The sequence below is a fragment of the Melospiza melodia genome, chromosome 1 (genome assembly GCF_035770615.1).
Source record: "Melospiza melodia melodia isolate bMelMel2 chromosome 1, bMelMel2.pri, whole genome shotgun sequence".
NCBI classification, from domain to species: Eukaryota; Metazoa; Chordata; class Aves; order Passeriformes; family Passerellidae; genus Melospiza; species Melospiza melodia.
In genome coordinates this window covers 144,605,395-144,624,447 of record NC_086194.1, presented here as the reverse complement: position 1 = coordinate 144,624,447, position 19,053 = coordinate 144,605,395, and the positions used below count along the sequence as shown (strand labels likewise).

At 42.3% G+C, this 19,053-nt stretch overlaps 1 protein-coding gene across 1 annotated transcript in view; it reads right to left on the bottom strand.

Annotated features, from left to right (window-relative positions):
- Positions 1-16,460: 16,460 nt before the first annotated feature.
- Positions 16,461-19,053, bottom strand: part of STMN2 (stathmin 2) — a 39,987-nt gene continuing 37,394 nt past the window's right edge. The window contains exon 5 of the mRNA XM_063170738.1: positions 16,461-17,819. Coding sequence (XP_063026808.1) covers positions 17,760-17,819 — 60 coding nt within the window. The 3' untranslated portion in view covers positions 16,461-17,759. The remainder of the gene's footprint in view (positions 17,820-19,053) is intronic.

Below are 19,053 nucleotides of genomic sequence, written 5' to 3'. Positions count from 1 at the left end.
GCATTTGACACATCCCCAAAAATGTTCCCTTAACAGCTATGTCTGACTGACTGAAAAAGGCTAGAGAAGACTTTGCCAGGGGCTAGTGCCACCTCAGATTTAATTTTTGGTGACAATGTCTGCTCCTCACTCATTTGTACTGTGCAACACTGCTGTTAATCCTGTGGGACAGGGAGAGAGGATGAAGGTAATTTTGTACACTGAGCTTCTATGCAGCACCTAGCTTGACTTTGCTCCAAGATCACAGAAGCTGCAGAATGAAGCAGAGTCCAGGCGAGTGGGTAGGGCACCAGGGAAAAGTTGAGACCCCTTTTATGTTGAAGTCTAATTCTAAAGAGTAGGTTTTTTATTAATAAACTCCTTATCCCCAGGGCTTTTTCAGTCTCAACCTATCCCCAAAGTCAGGTGACATTTGCAGTGTACTGTGGAGGTATAGCACCATATTTTGGGTAAGAAGTTGGGACTCAGAAAGTTGAAAATCAAACAGTTGAGCTTCTTGGCAGAGGTGTTTCAAACTGGGTTCATTTTTTCTTCAGGACTTCTGCAGCAGTTCTGAATTCAAAGTACAGCTGCTCTTGATTTTCTGGAAACCCCAGAGGGTGAATAGTTCTTCACATCAGCCTGAGTTACTTCCCATGTCAGAGTTTCAGCATAGGGAACATTTAGGAAGGCTTTTCCTAGTCTCCTACAGCACTTAAGGAAATAGAACTAAAAAAAAAAAAAAAAAAAACCCAAAAAAAAAAAACCACAAAAAAACCCCAAAACAAAAAAAAAAAAAAAAAAAAAAAAAAAACCAAAACCAAAAAAAACCCCAAAAAACCCAAACAATCCAGTTCTTTCTTTACCCTCAACTCTAAGACTGCATTTTCCACTCCAAAGTCTCCTAACACATTCAGCTATTTCAGCAACAACCAGATTCCTTTACTACACCCTGAAGAAAGGAAATCCAGCCAGTGTTTGGAATGAAACAAGTTTTGTAGGCAAAATTAATACTTCCCTTAGATGTGTTTTTTTTTTGGTGTTTGACTTCAAACCTCAGCACTGTGTTTCTAACACAGTCTTTTGTGTGTAATATACTAGGTGTTAAATAAATTATTTGAAGCCATGGCTTTACTTACGATGTCTCAAATCATCACGTGCATGGTTTATCAGTAGGGCTCAAGGTCTTCAATACTCAGATCCTTTCAACAGGGAGGGATAAGTGGTGACACATATAGGTGATCTTCATATGGACCAGATCTGGGTAAGAGTGGGTTTAAAGGGAGAAAAATACCCATGTGAGGGCTCTGTGTGATCATGGGGCATGCACAGCTGAAGACTGCTGAGATGGCACAGATTGCCATTGTGGCACTGGATCATGGTAGGGACATGGCAAGGTGCCAGCTGGGATCCCAGTGGAAAATGTGCAGTAATAAAAATGTCTAGGATGTGAAAATTGGCATTTAGAGTGCAGCTTTGAGCGGAGTTAAAGGCATGAAAGGAAACTTGTTGGGACTGTGGAAAAAGGCGAGGGCTGAGAAAAGGGGCCCATATGTGAAAGGAGGGGATATTCCCCTCAATCCTCCTCACTTGCCAGAAACATCGTGGTGCTTTCCTACCCTGTGTGATGTATCCGTTGCTTGGACACAACAGATAGGATCACCATCAGATAAGGCTGAAACTTTATTCTCACTGAAATTGCCTCTGCTCATGAAATGGATGTAATTACCTGGATGAGAAGCTGACAATAAAACATCACTCCTTTTGCACAAGGTGCCCCAGATCCTGAATTTCTGCAGACACAGCTGTGCTCTTACAGTCTTCCCTGGGCACAAACAATGCCACAGATTATTTTCTCCCTAACCAATTGCTTGCTTCCCTCTGTTGCCTCTCTAGTTGTACTGTCTGATACCAGGAACAATGACAAATGTGCAGCACTAATAAAGGGCTAGATGCTTCAGCAAGGCATTTGTGCCTACACACGGCTCAGTTGTTCAAAATGGCCAATCTCTGACTTGGAGTGATGTATTCAGGGAATGAACAAGGAGCCCTTCTAACCTTGGGCAAATGGTCTTCACATGATGATGTCAGAGGAAATAAAAAAGGCAATTAGGATTTGTTAGGACTTGTTTTGCAATCCTTTGTAAGGAGAGAAAGACAAAATCTTCTTAGATTGGGTAGGAAAACTCTTTTCTGGAGGACATACGAAAATAGGTCAGTTGTGTCTCTTCTTGAGGAGTGTACAGAAAACACAGATTAGTGTCTCTGGAACAATTTTGGTTTGTGCTCTGGCTTTCACAAGAGGAGGAAGGCTGTGAGGCAGCAGAGTGATTGCGGCATTCAGTGGCGCGGCCCATGGGAGCCAAGGAGCGCCGTTTGGGGCGGGGCTGGGCTGCACAATAGCGACAGGGCTGTTTGGGAAATGCTTTCAAACAATTTTATGAGAGAGAGAAAATAGATGCCTATAGAAATAACTTTTACAACTCTGTTGATTTAAAAGAGAATGAGAGTGCAATGAGGGTGCTTTTGTTCCAGCAAAGAACTTTATAGTATGTATTGTGCCCTGACGTCTCTGTGGCTTTCTGCATGTTGGGGTGCAATGGGCTGATTCTCCTGGGTTTTCCTTCTTCTCCCTCTGAGGCCAGCAACTGTGTCAGGGCTCAGTTCTAACATTTGTGGCATAAGGAAAGAAGATTTCTTTAACAAACCAAAACAAACCAAAAAACCTGTGCAGAGACTTGGTACCATGGGTAATAATTAGAAGTTTCGCCCTGCTGTCTTCAGGGGATGAGATCACAGTTGCAGCTGGAGATTGCTGTTTCTCTCTGGAACCTGTGGGATGAAGTCTGACATGGTCAAAATGGACAAATAATGAATTCAGTGCCACTGAACACTGAGATATCTCTTACAGTAAGTAATCTAGTGTCAGAAAATATCTTTCTATTCTGGAGCTGTACTGGTATCTCCATGGAGCAAAAGCATTTCACTACTGCAAATGCCTATTCCAGATGACAGGTTATGGTTAGGCTCTGGTGAAATAGTCACTATTCATAAGTTTGAATTATGTGTTATTAAAAAATGAGAAAATAGTGGAAAGCATTGGGCACACTGAACTGTCAGAGTCCTGCAGGCTCACAGACAGGAACACCTAAAAAAATAACAGCATTTTCAGGCACCACAGCAAATCCTCCCTCCTGGCCCCTGAACCTCCTCCTGTATTCATGGAGATGACCCAGCCTGCACATCACGTGCAAGGGATGACACAGTGTGACCTTAACAACATGCATGCCTTTATGGTGTCCAGGTGAGCAGCAAACAATCAGTGTCAGCAGTTTCTTTCCCAACAGGTATTTTTTTTTCTGGATAAGTTTTTGAAGAAGTGAGATAAGGTTCAAACCATGTATACTGCTAGTCCCAAAATTAAACCAGATCACTTTGACTTTTAAGAGTCAGTGATGCCTTGACAAGAGAGGAAACTGATGGCAAAGCACAGTGGTGCTGGCCAGAGGGTTTGCATCTGGGCAAGAGGTATCTGTGATACCTCTCATATCACTAAGATGCCAGAAAGAAACCCCAGGCTTCTGGGAGGAAATGTTTGCCATCTGCTTCCCTCTGTTGACTGAGTTATTGAAGTACACCAAACTTGGGTAGACTAAAGGCAAACTTCACAGACAATAAAGTGGGGTGGAAAGGCAGACAATAGGGCAGATTCCTGGCATTTGTGAGCTGCTGGAGCTTTGCTCACAGTACTGCAATGGCTGAAGATTGGCCTACTTTGCTCTTAGTTTAAGCAGCCCCTTTTCTGTAAGACCATGCTCTCAAAATGAAGACATGCTTTATGTGTACACACTTTCAAAGGTGCAGCACTTTTCTCATGTCTAAATAACAAACATCCCCCCCACTAAACTTTTCTTTTTTGGCAGATCAAACTGTCAGTCACTGCTGGCACTTGGCCTACAATCAGGGAGGGAAATGAAGTAGCTTTCTTGTTCTAATGCTGTTTTTAAAACAACAGCTTTGTATTAGTCACCACAGCTACCAAATGTGGGCAGTGGTTCAGGAGAGCTTTCCAAGAGTATTGCTTTCTGCCACTGAAATGTTGGTAAACTCTGACTGGCTGTAGGACAGTTTCCAGTCCTTCATTGGGTGCTATGGAAATGTAGTGTGCATTATAGAGACACTTCTATTAAACCCTAGCAGCTCATTAGCACTGGAGTCAAACTGCCTAATATCTATCATCCTGTCCTGCTCTGCCTTGGCCACAGAGTATACGTTTCCCTCATCTGGGAGGGGAGAAATGGCAGCAGTGACTCATGCTTGACACTTATGTCATTTGACATGAATACCATTTCCACTGGAGACCCTGGCTTGCAGTTTCTTTTGTTTTCTGACTACTTCTCTGGCATCTTCCTACGTGACTTTGTGTTTGAAAATGCTGGAAAGGGATGCTCTCAGTTGGCATGAGATCCACACAATTTATTTTCTGCTGGCAGAAGCATGCCACTCAAAAGGGCTTCAGCTCTCCATAAAGCACCCCCCAGATCTGGACAGATTTATGTTTGCACTGTTTGCCTGAGATGCACTGCACAGCAGCACGTCTGTGCTCAGAAACAAACTTCACCCGTGGCAAAGGCACCTTCATGGGCTTGACACAATCCTCCTCTGGGTGTACAGGTAACTTTGAGGGCTCCCCTGAGCTAGTTGGAAGAACCCTGCAAGCTCTGCTTTATCTTCTGAGAAGTAAGCTGAAGTGACAAATCACCTGCTGGACACTTTTTCTCAGCTCACCCTGTACCGAGATGCTGCTGCTTGGGTGTGAGCTTAGAAATATGGGGGACCTCTCTAAGGGAGTAAATCACATAAAGCTTTTTGGCAACAAGATGTGATCATCTGCCCATCTGCAGAATGTATTGGCTGGCCACCACCTGGTAGTTGTCAAAAATAGCCATGGAAAGTTGCCTGGCTACGGAATGTGCCAAGGAATGCTGCTGCTCTTTCTTGGTGGCCTGTGATCAGAGGCACGAGCTGATGCTTTGCTTGGCTCTGCTCAGCAGAGAGATGTTTTAGGACTCTGGTTTTAGCTGTCATCACCAGGCATCATTTGTTGTCTTCACTTCAGACCTGCTCCGCTACATAACAACTATGAGTGGATTTGCTCAAAGGTCAGCCATCTCTCAACACTAGGATGAACCAGATTCTTTTCTCATTTGGCCCCTACATGGTGCTTTGCTCACTTGGACTATCCTGCCATAATCTTAAATAACCTTAAATTATGTGGGATTGCTACTGAGCTCCCCTACTCCTAGCAGTTTCTTGTGGTTCCCTTAAATGTTCTGGGTGATGGAACACTGGGAGCATGTAGAGTTAAACCAAGTGAGCATAAGCATTCTATTGTTTGCATCTTTCTCCAGAAGGACTGATAAAGAAACTCCTCTTTGGGGTGGGTGAAAATAGATAATCTTTGCAATTATCTTCACAGATGCCTGACTACAGCTTCTACAGCTTGTCCTTGACTTTGTGTTTAGCATTAAACATGAAGGGAGAATTATGTAGGATGCACGAGGCTGTGGCCTGCCTTCCTGCTTTGGGGATAGGTTGGTTTGTGGCTGGGAGTGATGGTAAAGCAGGCAAACTTCTCCATGCAGGTTTTTTTTTTTGCTGTCAACATGAGCCCAGTTGCCTGCATCCATCATATGAGGGCATGCTCTTACCACATGCCATTTCTCAGGTACTTGGTTGGGATGTAGAGTCTGCTGCTGTTTTTATGCCTTGGACCAACCCTTCTATTCTGATGGCTCACTCAGAAAGTTCATCCATGTCAGAGAATGGAGAGATGCAGTTCCTGAGCTGAGCCACACCTGAAGTCGCAAGTATTTAACCAGATCACTTCTTCTTTTTTTTTTTTTTTTTTTTTTTTTTTTTTCTAGGCAGCCAAGGACAGTATTTAATTTGCTGATACTGCTTCCATTTCTGTTTGCAGTCAGATACAGGTAGTGCTTGGACACATGTGACGAATGAAAGAATGATTGTCACAGTTACAGATCAACAATGATGTACCTCCCATTTTAGGCACAATTATGCCGTGGTATCTAAAAAAAAAAGAGGATATAGGTCATGGTGTGTGAATTTTCTTATTTACTCAAGTGAGTCTAAATGTTTCCTTTTTGCAATGACTCAACTATTCAACTATGGAATTTTGAATGACCTGTTTAGTGCCTGATCCAACATTAAATAACACAGTGGAACAAATTTCTGTTTGTCTAAGGGAATATTCACATCAGATCCTTTTATTAGCCATGCAAAGATCAAATGAACAGCCATACCTCTTAAGTGCTATTTTATATTTTTTTTTCTTTTATGAAGTGTACAGTTAATTTTAAACTTTGTGACTTTTAAAGTATAATCAAAATACAAAAGCTTAAATTTATAACTGAAAAGATTTTGCTTTGAGGATGTATTTATAGTGGCTGTTATATCACCTTCCATTTTTCTTTAGAATAAGAAAAACCAAGATATTGTTTCACCACCAAACATTTATTCAGTATTCTCTCAGGGATGAAAACAATTAAATGGCATAGTACATAATAAAATAGAACAGACAGGTTCAGTTGGAAAGGACCTACAGTGATCATCTCATCCTGATCCCTCAGGGCTCACCAAAAATTAAGGCATGATTTTAAGGGCATTGTCCAAATGCCTCTTATACACTGACAAGCTTGGAGCATTGATCGCCTCTCTGTGAGGTCTGTTTCAACACACTGAGGTCTGGTTGACCACCCTGTTGGTAAAGAAATGCTTCCAGCGCCCAGTCTAAGTCTGCCCTGTTGTCCATTCCCTTTTAAGAATCCATAAAAGAGGTCCTGGCTTAAGTAAATTAAGTAAATCAGATGGTGATTAATGGGAAAGAGAGGGAAATAAACTTTTCCATAAGTAATTTTGCAGATCCACAGCTGGTTTTGAGAGGCAAAGTTAATTCTTCATAAAGTAGAACACTCCAGTTTGACAACTACTGGATTCTGTGCAGTTCCTTGTGTGTGACTTTAACAAGTTTCCACAGGGCACTGTTTCAAGAAGTGCACAAAAATTGATGAGGTCCAAACACCAAAAATGATGTGTTACCTTGTTATTTGTTACTTTATTCCCTTTTCCAAATCCCAAAGAATGACCTGCATTTGCCATGAAACACTTGTACCCGCATTTGTGATATCTTATGTCATGATGGACAAAATACATAACATGGGGTAAGCTAAAACATACTTTAGAAACTCTCTGCCTTCTCCTTTATGTATTTTTCTTTACCACAGACTCTGAGAGTTTGTTTGCCAGAAAATATTAAGCAGTTTGTAGTACGGGGGGAGTGTCCTTCCCGAAATATTCAATAGCACTCGAGAATTTAATGGATTCCCATTCTCTCATTCTCCTGTGATTGCTGCACCAAATAAGGCCCAGTGCCATACACAGGGGACGAGAGCTTGTAAGGATAGCTGGGGACTTGGGTCATGAGAGAAGCCCACTTAACTAAGATAGGTAGCATGTGAGTCATCTGAACTGTGAGGGAGAAGGCAAAATTAGAGAAGCTTTAACTTCTGCTTCGAGTGGCTTTGGATTTAATAATATTTATAGGAACATTATCCAACTTTTCAGAGACGCTCTAAAATCTGTTACTGGTCGTCAAGTATTTGCATCTGCCTGAATGCAGGGCATTTTCAGCAGAACCACCCACCCACCTGGCTGGCTTTTGATAAGTATGTGAAAATAATTTAGGATTCCATATGGAGTTGTTGATGTTTTGTAGATTGTTTGACTTCAGGGGCATATCATAGCCAACATCTATGAGGAGATGGAGATGATTTTTCCAGTACCCTTCCTATGAAAAGTGCCAAATTTGTAATGCCATAGTGGACTCCTCATATTTAAATTTAATAAAATATCTACAGTTACTGACAGGGTTACCTCTGTTGACGTGAGCACCTACCCAATGCAATGCCATGACTACCATAAATACTTGTATTTTCACCCACATATCCACTTGATTTTGTCTTCTTAAAGCCTCTTGCTTTATTTATGACCATCTCTAGGCTTTTTCTTAGAAATACCCATCAGGATGGTGACATTCATGAGTCTTACCTAATTCTGAGAAAAACTGAAGTTGTTCTGACACTTCTCTAGGCATTTTAGTATAGTCTCAAATGTATGGTATTTCTTCAAGACCAGTTGCTGAATAAAACTGCAACTCTATCTACTTCCACCTCTATTTTCAGTCAGTTCTTGTCTGCCTAAGTGTAATGGAGATAATTTTGTATTTAATTTCTATTTACTTTCTTTTAAGACCACGGTGAGCATAGCGGTCATTCGGAGACCAATAAAGTCTTAATAGTGATGCAAAGATGCAAAGTCCTATTTTGAACCTTTTTCTTAGTGGGATAATATGCATTGTGAAAAACCTCTTGTGATTTCAGGCAACTATATCTTCTACTACAAGGCTAGCAAGAAGAAAATAAATCATTGTTAACCCCAAAATAATGAATAAATCATGGAGCAGAATAAGGAGAAAGATAATTTTTCCCATGTTAGGCAAACCAAGAAAGGTTAAGTTTCTGGGTATGGACATGCCAGGAATCAATGTTGAAGTATTTGTGGTTGATTTTCACTGCTGGGAGAGAAAGTGCAATTCCCCTTTCCACAGAAATCAAGATGCTGCTTAGAAAATGGTGTGTTTCTGTTTTAATTATTCATTTTTGCTTACACCTCAGACTTGCACATCATCCTATGCTGGGCAAAGGACTTTAGAGCTCCAAAATGCAGACAGAGCTCTTCAGGAAACTGTAATAAATTTGGCTGACTTCTTGCTTTTGTCCTGCCTTTAAGCCTACTGGAAAGTAGTCTGAAATGTGATGGAAAGAAAAGGGGATGTACAGGTTACACCTATGTGTTCCACATACCTGGGAAGAAATTATCTTCAGTGTAGAAACCTCTTTCCCTTCTTTTTTGTTTTTTTTTTTTTTTTTTTTTTTTTTTTGCCTGGAAAATCCATAGAAGAGTGCAGGTAAAACAGTATCTGATTGCTGAGTTGTCCCCCTGTGCTACAGTCCATGAGAAAGGAGAAATTCTCTTTCAGTGCAGGGAATTTTTCTCCTCTAAACTAGGAAAGATCTAATTTCTCTCAGAAAGGAGAAAAATTGAGTGATGAAAAAGCAGTTCCTATATTTTATTGGTTCAAATAAGAGGAGGGGATTTTTTCCCAGTATTAAAGCATAGAAAATATCCAGGTTTTCCATAAAATCTGTGAGAGGGCTCCATGCTTGCAGCAGTAAGCAGTAGCCTCTCAGGGTGAGCTGGAGCCTGTGTGGCTGTGCTTCAGCAGCCAAGTGCTTGCTCCCAGCATCCTGGGACTCCCAGCCTGGCTGGGGAGGATCCTGGTTCCAAGCTGGCTGAGCTGAGCAGGCTCTGAGCCCAGGCCAGGAGCGTGGGGCTGTCTGAACACACCCCCACACTGTGCTGCAGGTGCCCTGGGCAAGGCAGGGGACTCTGTGCAGCCAGGACCTCTTGGTGCCTCTGGGAGCATGAAACGTGTGATGGCACTGAGGCCAGCTGGTGTGAGCACCCTGTGTCCCAGGAATGATCCCAGGATCATTCCCTGCCAGGAATGGGGGACTCCCCAGCCCTGCCTGGCATCTGCCAGGCACAGCAGCATCTTGCACAGGCCAAAGGAGAGCCTGTCAATATTGTAAACTCTGCATGGTCCAGAGCCCTGGAAGAAGATGTCCAGTCTTGCCTTCAGCTTCACTGTGGAGAAATTCTACACCTTGGATAACCACAAAACTAATGGAAAACAATGGGGAGGAATCTCTCTAATGTCAACATTGTAAATTCCAGCTTGGTTTGCCAATGAGCTCTATCAAAGCTGTGGAGGTGCACCCCTAGAGAACAGAGAAGCCTGCATGCCTTCAAAAACTCATCATGAATCTTTCCATAGGAAAAAAAATACATTTTTGAAACCAGTCCAACCACCTGATTATTGTGTAAAAGATGAGGGTAAAAATGCACTGTAAAATGCAGAAGTAGCCTCATTTCTACAGTTAGGTCTGACATGGAGCCAACAGCTGGCCAGAGGACAAGCAGATAATGCCCAGTGCTGGTGACCTGCTGTGAGCTGGGGAGCACAGGGCACACACCCCTGCAGTGGTGTCAGTGCTGGACAGCATCTTGGGTGGGTTCAGAGTGCAGTTCCCAGCATGCCTGGGACCCTGCTGTCCTGGTTTTAGCTGGAATAGAGTTAATTTTCTTCCTAGGAGCTGGTACCATGCTGTGTTTTGGATTCAGGGTGAGAGCAGTGTTGGTAATGCACTGAAGTTTGGTGATCAGTGCTAACTCTAAGTCAAGGACTTTGCAACTTCTCACACCACATCCCTTTGAGAAGGCTGGGAGGCACAAGGAGATGGGAGGGGACACAGCTGGATCAGCTGAACGCAGCTGCTGAGGGGGATATTCAATGCCTTATGACATCTGGGCATTATTGGTCAGTGGATGGTGAGCAATTGCATTGCATTGCATCCCTTTTTTGCTATGGCATTATTACTATTATTATTATTATTATTATTATTACCTTTCAATTTCTGTCGTATAAAACTGTCAACTCATTCATTTTACTTTTTTCTCCCCATTTTTCTCCTCCATCCCACTGGTGGGGGGAATGAGCCAGCAGCTGTGTTGTGTTTAGCTGCCTGCTGGATTAAACCATGACTTCCATGCATGGATCACCTTCCCACAGGACCCATCCTGAGGTGCCAGGGATTGGGGAAATTCAGAGCAGAAGCAGCATCCTCCAGCTTCATCTTTGTTCTCCCCCAGCTTGGCTGCTGCTGCCAGTTTGCTGCTATCTCTCAGTGGCCGCCATCAGCCTCCTCTTCTCTCTGTTTCCCAGATGACATCTTTCCCTGCAGCTCTGCCACAGGCTGTGCCAGCATGGACAGGCACCCAGGGAGAAGCTGGGTGGGTCAGGCTCCCTCCAGCACTGGTGGGGTGTCTGAGGAGCAGGAAAAGGCAGACTGAGCTGGCCCTTCATGGGGACATCCAAGGTCTGACAGGAACTGTTAATCTGAGCACAGGCTGTGTTTGCAAGCAAGCAGCTGCGCTGCCTCCAAACCTGTCCCTGGAGGCAGAAGATGTGCTCTCATCCAGTGCTGCTCCCAGCTCATACCTGTGCCAGGGAAACATGCACTCTGTGCAACCTGCTCGTGGACAGCTCTTCACATGCCGCTGCACTCCACCATTCATTTCATCATTTGCAAACATCTAAGTGCAAAACACAGTGCAGAAAGGGATGTTCCACTTTCCTATGCTGAGAGCATCACCCTTTTCAGCCTGTGTGAAATCTCTCTGAAGAGCAGTGATGTTTTCCTGCTTCCATCCAGCCCTCAGGAGAGCTGGTTCAGACTTGCTGGGAGCAGGAATCAGCCTCTAAGCTCCAGACTAAGGAACAGCTAATATTAACCTGTTCATTCATATGGCCACCTTATCCTTTAGTTTATTTTAAATGTCTGCCCAGTGCTGTATTTTTAAGGAAATGTAGCAAAACCAATGAATTTTGAAGAGAAAAGTGTTATCTTTTATGTTTTATATAAACCCAAGCCCATATTTTAGGGTAAATATGGAACATCTGACTCCACATAGCAGGATTTCAGGATTCTGCAGAGGCTGAAAGGCTCTTCAAAATAAAATTTGCCATCTATAGTTGCCTATTAAATAATAAGAGATTGCCATCTTCTGGTCAGAAGCAGTTGTACATGGGGAAATTTAGCTTTTGTGAATATGTAGAAATTATTATCTAAATAACTTACTGGAAAGCTGTGTCTTTAAAGAACTAATGTTTTTAAAATGTATTTTGATAGGGTGAACCTATTTTTCAAAGTTTGTTTAAAAATCCATTGCAACTATCATAGCTAAAAGAAATTTAAGTTGTAGCTTGGCTGTTTCCTCATATCACATTTGTCTGGGCTGTATCTGGGATAATGCCTTTCATGTCTCCATCAAGAATAGCCCAGGATCTCCCTTTTCTGTGACCCATTTCACCAAAGCCAAACTGCTACAGCAGGAAGACATTTTCCAGCAGCTACTTACTGCCACCCAAAAGAATGGAAGCATGGCATTATATTGTAGACTTGAAGCAGGCAAATATTTCCCTAAGTAAATTATCTATTATCTGCATTCCTATGGTCTTTGAATAGCAAAAGGAATCTCCATGTATCTCCCAGGAGTAAAACTAAAAGATCAGATGGCATCAGAGCTTCAGCACAGCACTGGAATTATGAATGGCTAGAGCACAGGCATTTTACTGCACACTGGAGAACCCCCTAATCCATGGATAATCCAAGCATATTCTGGTTCCTATTGCTCACAGAGCTATGGATCACACACACACACACACACACACACACACACACACACACACATACACATATATAATGTGGGCTGGAATTGGTGTGGGGATGGAGAAAGAGTTCAGTGTTTTTCAAGGGGGACAGCTTCAAGGATGACCATGCTCTCTCCTTCACTGGGAGATGAAAACTACTTTTCAAATGTACCTAATCTGCTGATGGTTTCTGAAGTAGCTTCTTTTGCCCTTCCCTGTACTTTAGACATTGCTTTTATAATTGTCTCAGTCTCTTTTCTGAGCTGGCTGCTGTGCATTATGTTGCTTTCTAGACATATTTGAAGTTTCAGTAATGCAGGATTTACCATAGTCAGGAGTGCTTCTGATGGTGGTGCTGCAATAATTCTAATTCTGGCTGCTCCATGTTCCACACAAAAATATCAGTCATGTCTTTGGATTTACAGCTATCTGTGGTCGTGCCACTCCTGTTAGAGAGGAGTTAAACCTAAAAATGTCTGGACTCAGGCTTCAGATTTCAAACCCACCATTTACCTCATATAAAGTGTAAACTGTGCAGCAGATGGGATGGATATTCTTCAGAGAAAATCCTTGCAATCAATCCCTGGTGTATTCAGAGATGCTCCCCCCTGTAAACTCTGACCACTGCACGGCAGTATTGCACCAACATCACTGTGTTACCAGCCCTGAGGCGCGGGGAAAGCTGCCTGAAATTATCCCAATATCCCCCTGGTGATATCCCCTCTGCTGAGTGAATGTCTCCTCTTCCCACCTCTGGAATGTGCTCAGGACAGAGCATGTGGTGCAAGATGGATGTGGGGCTGCTTGTTCCTGTGCAATCTTTGCTTCTCTCCATCTAAACCTGGTGGGAGGGTTTGATTTGACATGATGGGATCTGGCAACAGTGGGATGAGAAAGATATTCGTGCTGCCCTAATGTCTCACTCCTTCTGGGAGAGGGGAGAGAAGTTCCTCTCTTCTCTTCATGGTTTAGGTGCTGGGAGTAAAACTCTCCTGTGCTGATCACAGAGCCCATCTCTCTGTCAGGGCTGCTGGGTGGCAGACAGGCAGGCAGCTCTGAGTGTGTGTACAGTGCTGCTGTACATCAGCCACATGTTTGGGGATTCTGGAGTGAAGGAACGGGCAGACATTGCTATTTGGCTATAGAAGGGTTAGCGTTGTCTTCCAGTCATTCTAAAACAAAGCAACAAAAACCCTTCATCTGACAAGAAGCATGATAACAAAGGGGAGAGAAAAGGCATTGTTTTCACGTTCTGAACTGGTGGTGGATTTAAACCATACATCCAAACCTTCTGACTCTGGAAATATTTGGAGGTTGTAGCAGGGTTGGTCTCTTCTCCCAGCTAACAAGCGACTGTAAAAGAGGAAATGGCTTAAAGTTGTGCCAAGGGAGGTTCAGATTGGACATTAGGAAGGAATTCTTCACAGAAAGGGTAATTAGATACTGGAATGGGATACCCAGGGATGTGGTGGAGTCACCATCCTTGGATGTATTTAAGGAAAGACTGGACATGGACTTAGTGTCATGGTGTAATTGACATGGTGGTGTTTGGTCATAGGTTGGATTAAATTGTCTTTTCCTACATAAATGATTCTGTGACTCTGTGACTCTGATATTAGGAAAATTTCTTCACCAACAGGGCTATCAAGCACTGGAACAGAAGTCACTGAGTTGCCATCCCTGAAGGTATTTAAAAGATGTGGAGACGTGACACCTAGGGACGTGGTTTAGCAGTGGAGTTGGCAGTGCCAGGTTAATAATGCCAGGACCCAATGATCTTAAATGTCTCTTCCAACCTAAATGATTGTTGTGATTGTAATGATTCTGTGAATTGGTTTGACCATAAATTTTGTGGCTTTGGTAGTACCACAAGAAGTGTGACAGGTCTGAGCCATTCCTGTTTGATTACTCAGGCTGTCGCCTTGTGGCAGCTCTGACACAACTGATGATTTAACCAAGAGGAGATCTAACCTTAACCACACCTGGAGTGGCAGTCCTTGGACCTGCAGAGGTCAGAGGCCAGAAGTGCCTCTCTAGATGTGGTGCACAGCTCTGCCCTGCTTCTGAGGCATCACAGAGCCCGGTGAAAGGAGGAAACATCTGTGTGGTGCAATGCCAGTGCTCCAGCCTCCCTCCTGTCCTGTGGGAGGTCTCAGGCAGTCTGTGGAAAATGTTCCGCAGCTCAGCAGCAGCTACTCCCAGCTCATGGCATGGACTTGGGCATCTACAGTTAATCAAACAAGAAGCCTAATTTTTTTGATCTAAAAGCCCTGAACCCTCTGGTTGCCATTGAATTAAAAAAGCCCTGTCTTACCCAAATGGTAATACTTTAAAAGCAGCTGTTTTATACTTATATTTTCTTACTTTTCAAGGAGATTCTTTATCTGAAGCTACACATGAAGAGAGACCCACGGCCAAAATACACTTTTGCTAGCACAAGCAGGGAGGAGCTAAAAAGGCAGTGCTAAAGCAAAATATAAGGAAATGTAAAGAAGGAGTAAAAGAAGGAAATGGCTATTCTGCAGGTCTCCAGATATTTTCTTTTTTTGCTATTAGAGATTAAATAGGCAGTGCATTTGCAAACAGGCTTTCAAAGCATAGTTATACATTAATATGAATGAATTGTAGACCCTCCACTGTTCAAAGAGCCAAGTGAGCAGGAGCAGAGCATGGTTTGTGACCTGGGGCAGCAATGCTCCCACTGTCTGGATCTTCACTCTTTTCCCTGGTGCAGCCTGGGCGCCTGTCAAGAAGCACTTAGCAGGTAAAGCACAGTTCTGTGGCAGAGTGAGAGTGTGCTGGGGACCATCCCAGCTGGCACTTTGGGTGTGGACACCCTTTTTTGGGAGGAAGAGAGTTGAACCCCATGGCAGTGATGCAGGTTGCCCTGCTTGGCTCAGCAGCAGAGATTTGTTCTTGGCTTGTTCTCTGAGCAACCATAGCCAGGAAGACAAACAGGAAAAGGCCTTGAAGTACTTCCAGAATTTGTTAAATCAATGGAGAGGGAAAACTGTAAGTGGCTTGCCATTGGGAAATGAAAACAGAGTCCACAATCCCTCAAGCTAAGATCCTGGACCTTAAATTTAATTACAATAATGTCTTTTTTTTTTTTTTTTTTTTTTTTTTTTTTTTTTTTTACTGGGGCTTAAAGCAATATACAAACTTTATAGGCTTGGCAACATTGAAGTTCATGTCTTCCAGACTCAACATCTGCTATCTGGCTCCCATGCCAGGTTTACTTCTGGTAATTTCATGAGAAAGATAAGTAATTTAGCTGCTGTAACAAGTTGGAGTACTAATTTCATTCTGTGGTTCTGAGTTCACTGCACACAGAGTTGAGCTCACAGCCTTTCTCCACATTCAACTTCTGCTGCTTTTTGACTGCAGGCCACCTCTTGGCCCTGAAACAAAATGATCTGCTAAAATAAAAAATTGACTGTTGCAGATGTAGAGCATAAAGTCCACCTCTCTGAAAGAGTGAGTAAATGATGCAACTTTGATGACTTCAAATAATTAGTTTAGTTTTCTACTAATCCTAGGGATAATTCTTTATCACTTGTCCAGTTAAAAATGGAGTCTAATTCGATTTTACATCTCAGCTCTGTAGTTCAGCAGGAACCCAAGTGATTTTGTTCTTCAATAAATCCTATAAATTAATGTTTTCCACCCTGAAAACCAGTGTGTTAACACTCAGGATCTTGTTGTAGTTATTGATGTACGTACCCAGAGATAGATTATTTACTTTTCTTTCCCCAGATTCCATTTTCCCCCCAATGTTGAGTCAGGATTAAGGATTGCATGTCCATGTGTATATAGCTAGTTCTTTTTAATAAACTCAGTGCTAGTGGTCACATTTATAGGCTCAGTTTATATGGTAATCTTTAAAAACAGCCAGCCTAAGCACTGGAAAATGCATAGCAGGGATTAGTCCCATATTAGCAGAGAAATAGGCTTGGTCTATTAATAATTGTTTAAGTCTCATTTCCATGCTTTTACGACCACATTAGGTTTTCCCCTTACATGGGCACATGCCAGAGAGGTAATGGAGCAAGAGAGAAGAAACAAGCCCTTTTTCAGTTCACAGAACCCCAATTCTTTATTAATCACAGCTTGCTCACAATGACATACAGGAAAATAGCACTAATGAAGAGTAGAATATGCAGGCAGCAACCTCCAGGGGGGGTAGGGACAACTTCAAAACTGCAGCTATTTTGGGGATGATGTGTTGGGTTTGGTGATATTGTACTTGGCACAAGCACCCTGTCTAGTCATTCCTCCTGCTTCAGCCCTCTTAGTCCTAGATGTCTGTCCCTAGGTAGGATTGGCTAACACTGAAGAGTAAAGGTCATGATGAATGGAAGTCAGCAGTGTCATAAAAAAACAGTAACAACTGGCTCATGGTTCCAGGTGAAATACTCTGTAGCCTCTTGTACTATTACGCATGTAATGTGGTAGCATCAGATAAGTATCATAGATCATGGCACCTACAGATAAAGCCACTTGATGCTATCTATTAGTTGCTCCATCAATACATTTTCAAGTGGTGAATTAAGCTCACTTTACAATTAGCATTTGTATGGCTGTTTGGATAATCCAAAACTTGTCATAGCTTGATGGTTACAACGTGCCTCTTTTAAATTTGTCTCAAACTGATCTTGCTTCATTTCATTCTGTTGCACAGGTGTTTTTGTTGCCTCTCACCTCAAATAGTTGAAGCAACAAACACGCTACGTGGCGATTCAACCTCAATTGTACAGCACAGTACAGAGCCCTGCAGCATAAGTTGCCTTTGAAAAACCATTTTAAGAGCCTTTTGTCTTGGGCAGCTGAATGTGAAGTCACAATACCTGTGATCTAGTCACTGTTTCAAGAAAGCTTATAGATGGCAAAGCAGTCTAGGTTATTAGGCAATGATTGGCCTCTAGCACCATAGAACTACTACTGACCTCATGGTGGGTTGGAATGAGAAGTCGCAGGGAATGGAATTAGACACGAGGTGCTTCAAATGAACAGACCCAGCAAATTCAACCGAGTGGAAATAGACAACATCAGAAGCCTGTTACAGGACATGTAAGATTATGAAATAACTTGCATAATGCAATAATTGTATTTTTTAACAAAAATGTAAGTATTTACAAAATAAGATCCAAGTTTTTTAAACATCAAGCAAATCATTCTGCAAAGAGACCGCATTAATTTTGTTTTTATTTTTTTTGTTTCTTTTTAAAGTTTTTTATTGAGTTCTTGTTTTTACCTTTTTTTTAAACCACGTCATACATTTCCCATACTTATATCGCATGATCCATAATAATATAGGCAGGGGGAGTTTACTAATGGTGGGGATGGGTCACATCCACCATTGCTGTTTTCAGCCAGACAGTTCCACCTGGAGCTCCTTGTTTCTACGGACCTCTGCAGCATGCCTCTCCTGGAAAACATCAAGAAAAGAAAAATCAAATCCTTTTCTCATTCCCCCTGCCCAGGGAGGTTCAAGCTGACAAGCTCTTTAGGTCATGCATTTGATGCTTGTGCAAAACTTGTTTCACAGCACAACCATCTTTAAAAGAAGCAACACAGGAGAGGTGTCATCCACCAGACCAGCCTGAGGCACATTTTGTGTTTACTTTCTACTCCTGCTCTGGAGCTCAGTCTTTTATCTGATATGGTCTTATAATCCTCAGTGCCTCACAGAGTCTCATTTAAAAGAGCCACATAGAGAGGTGCTGCTTGCAGCACAAAATGTGCCACATGCTCACATTTGCCCTTTGAATTCCTGGATATTAAACTAAATATAGGGAAGGATGAGTGAGGAATTAATTGCCTGCACATTGTATGTTAGTTACTCTGTTATTTGTAGCATTTAGGAACTGTAATAAAGATGCAAGAACTTAGTTTCAATGAGATAAGTCAATCTGAACATCTCAATAATTTCCTTAGTCTGAACACTGAAGCTACCTGTCCACTTGAGTCTTTCTCTGGCTATGACAAAGAATATCATCTATTGCACTAACTTAACCTGTAAATCAGTCCTTGAAAGATCTGTAATACTGAATGCTAGATTTTATAAGGGATTTGTTGCTTGGTGTTCCTATTAACTGCAGCATACAGAAGTTATTTCTGCAGTAGCTTGCAGACACAAATTCCTTGAGGAATTCACATCTCAGTGTAACTTTAGAAGACTTGGAACAGATGTCTCACTTCTTTTTCTGTATATTAAGAATTCACTTTTGATGTTGGCAAATTATGTCTGTTTTTTATGTTTTGGTGTTGGCAAAATTGTATTTTAAATTACTGATCAGTGCAAATGTTTCCAAGTAAGTTACAGTCATCTTTCCTCAGAAGTCTTTCTTGGGTTTCATGCATATATGCTGTCACATTGAGGGTTTAACAGTCTGTTAACATTAACCTAGGACAGAGAGATGCATCAGCTGTCCTTCCCACTTCCTTTTGGACTTTGAGAATAACTAATTTGCTTTTCCTTTTTTTTTTTTTTCATAAGGTCTTGGAATGTGTCTGCAAATGAAGCTCATGCAAAAATGTCAAGCAATCTGGGTATAGCTCTTAAGCTCAAGAATCATCCTGTTTGTGTAGTTACTTGTGACATCATCCTTTGGATTCTGTTGTTTCTTTCCTACTCTCAAAGACTTTTGTCTCCATCACAG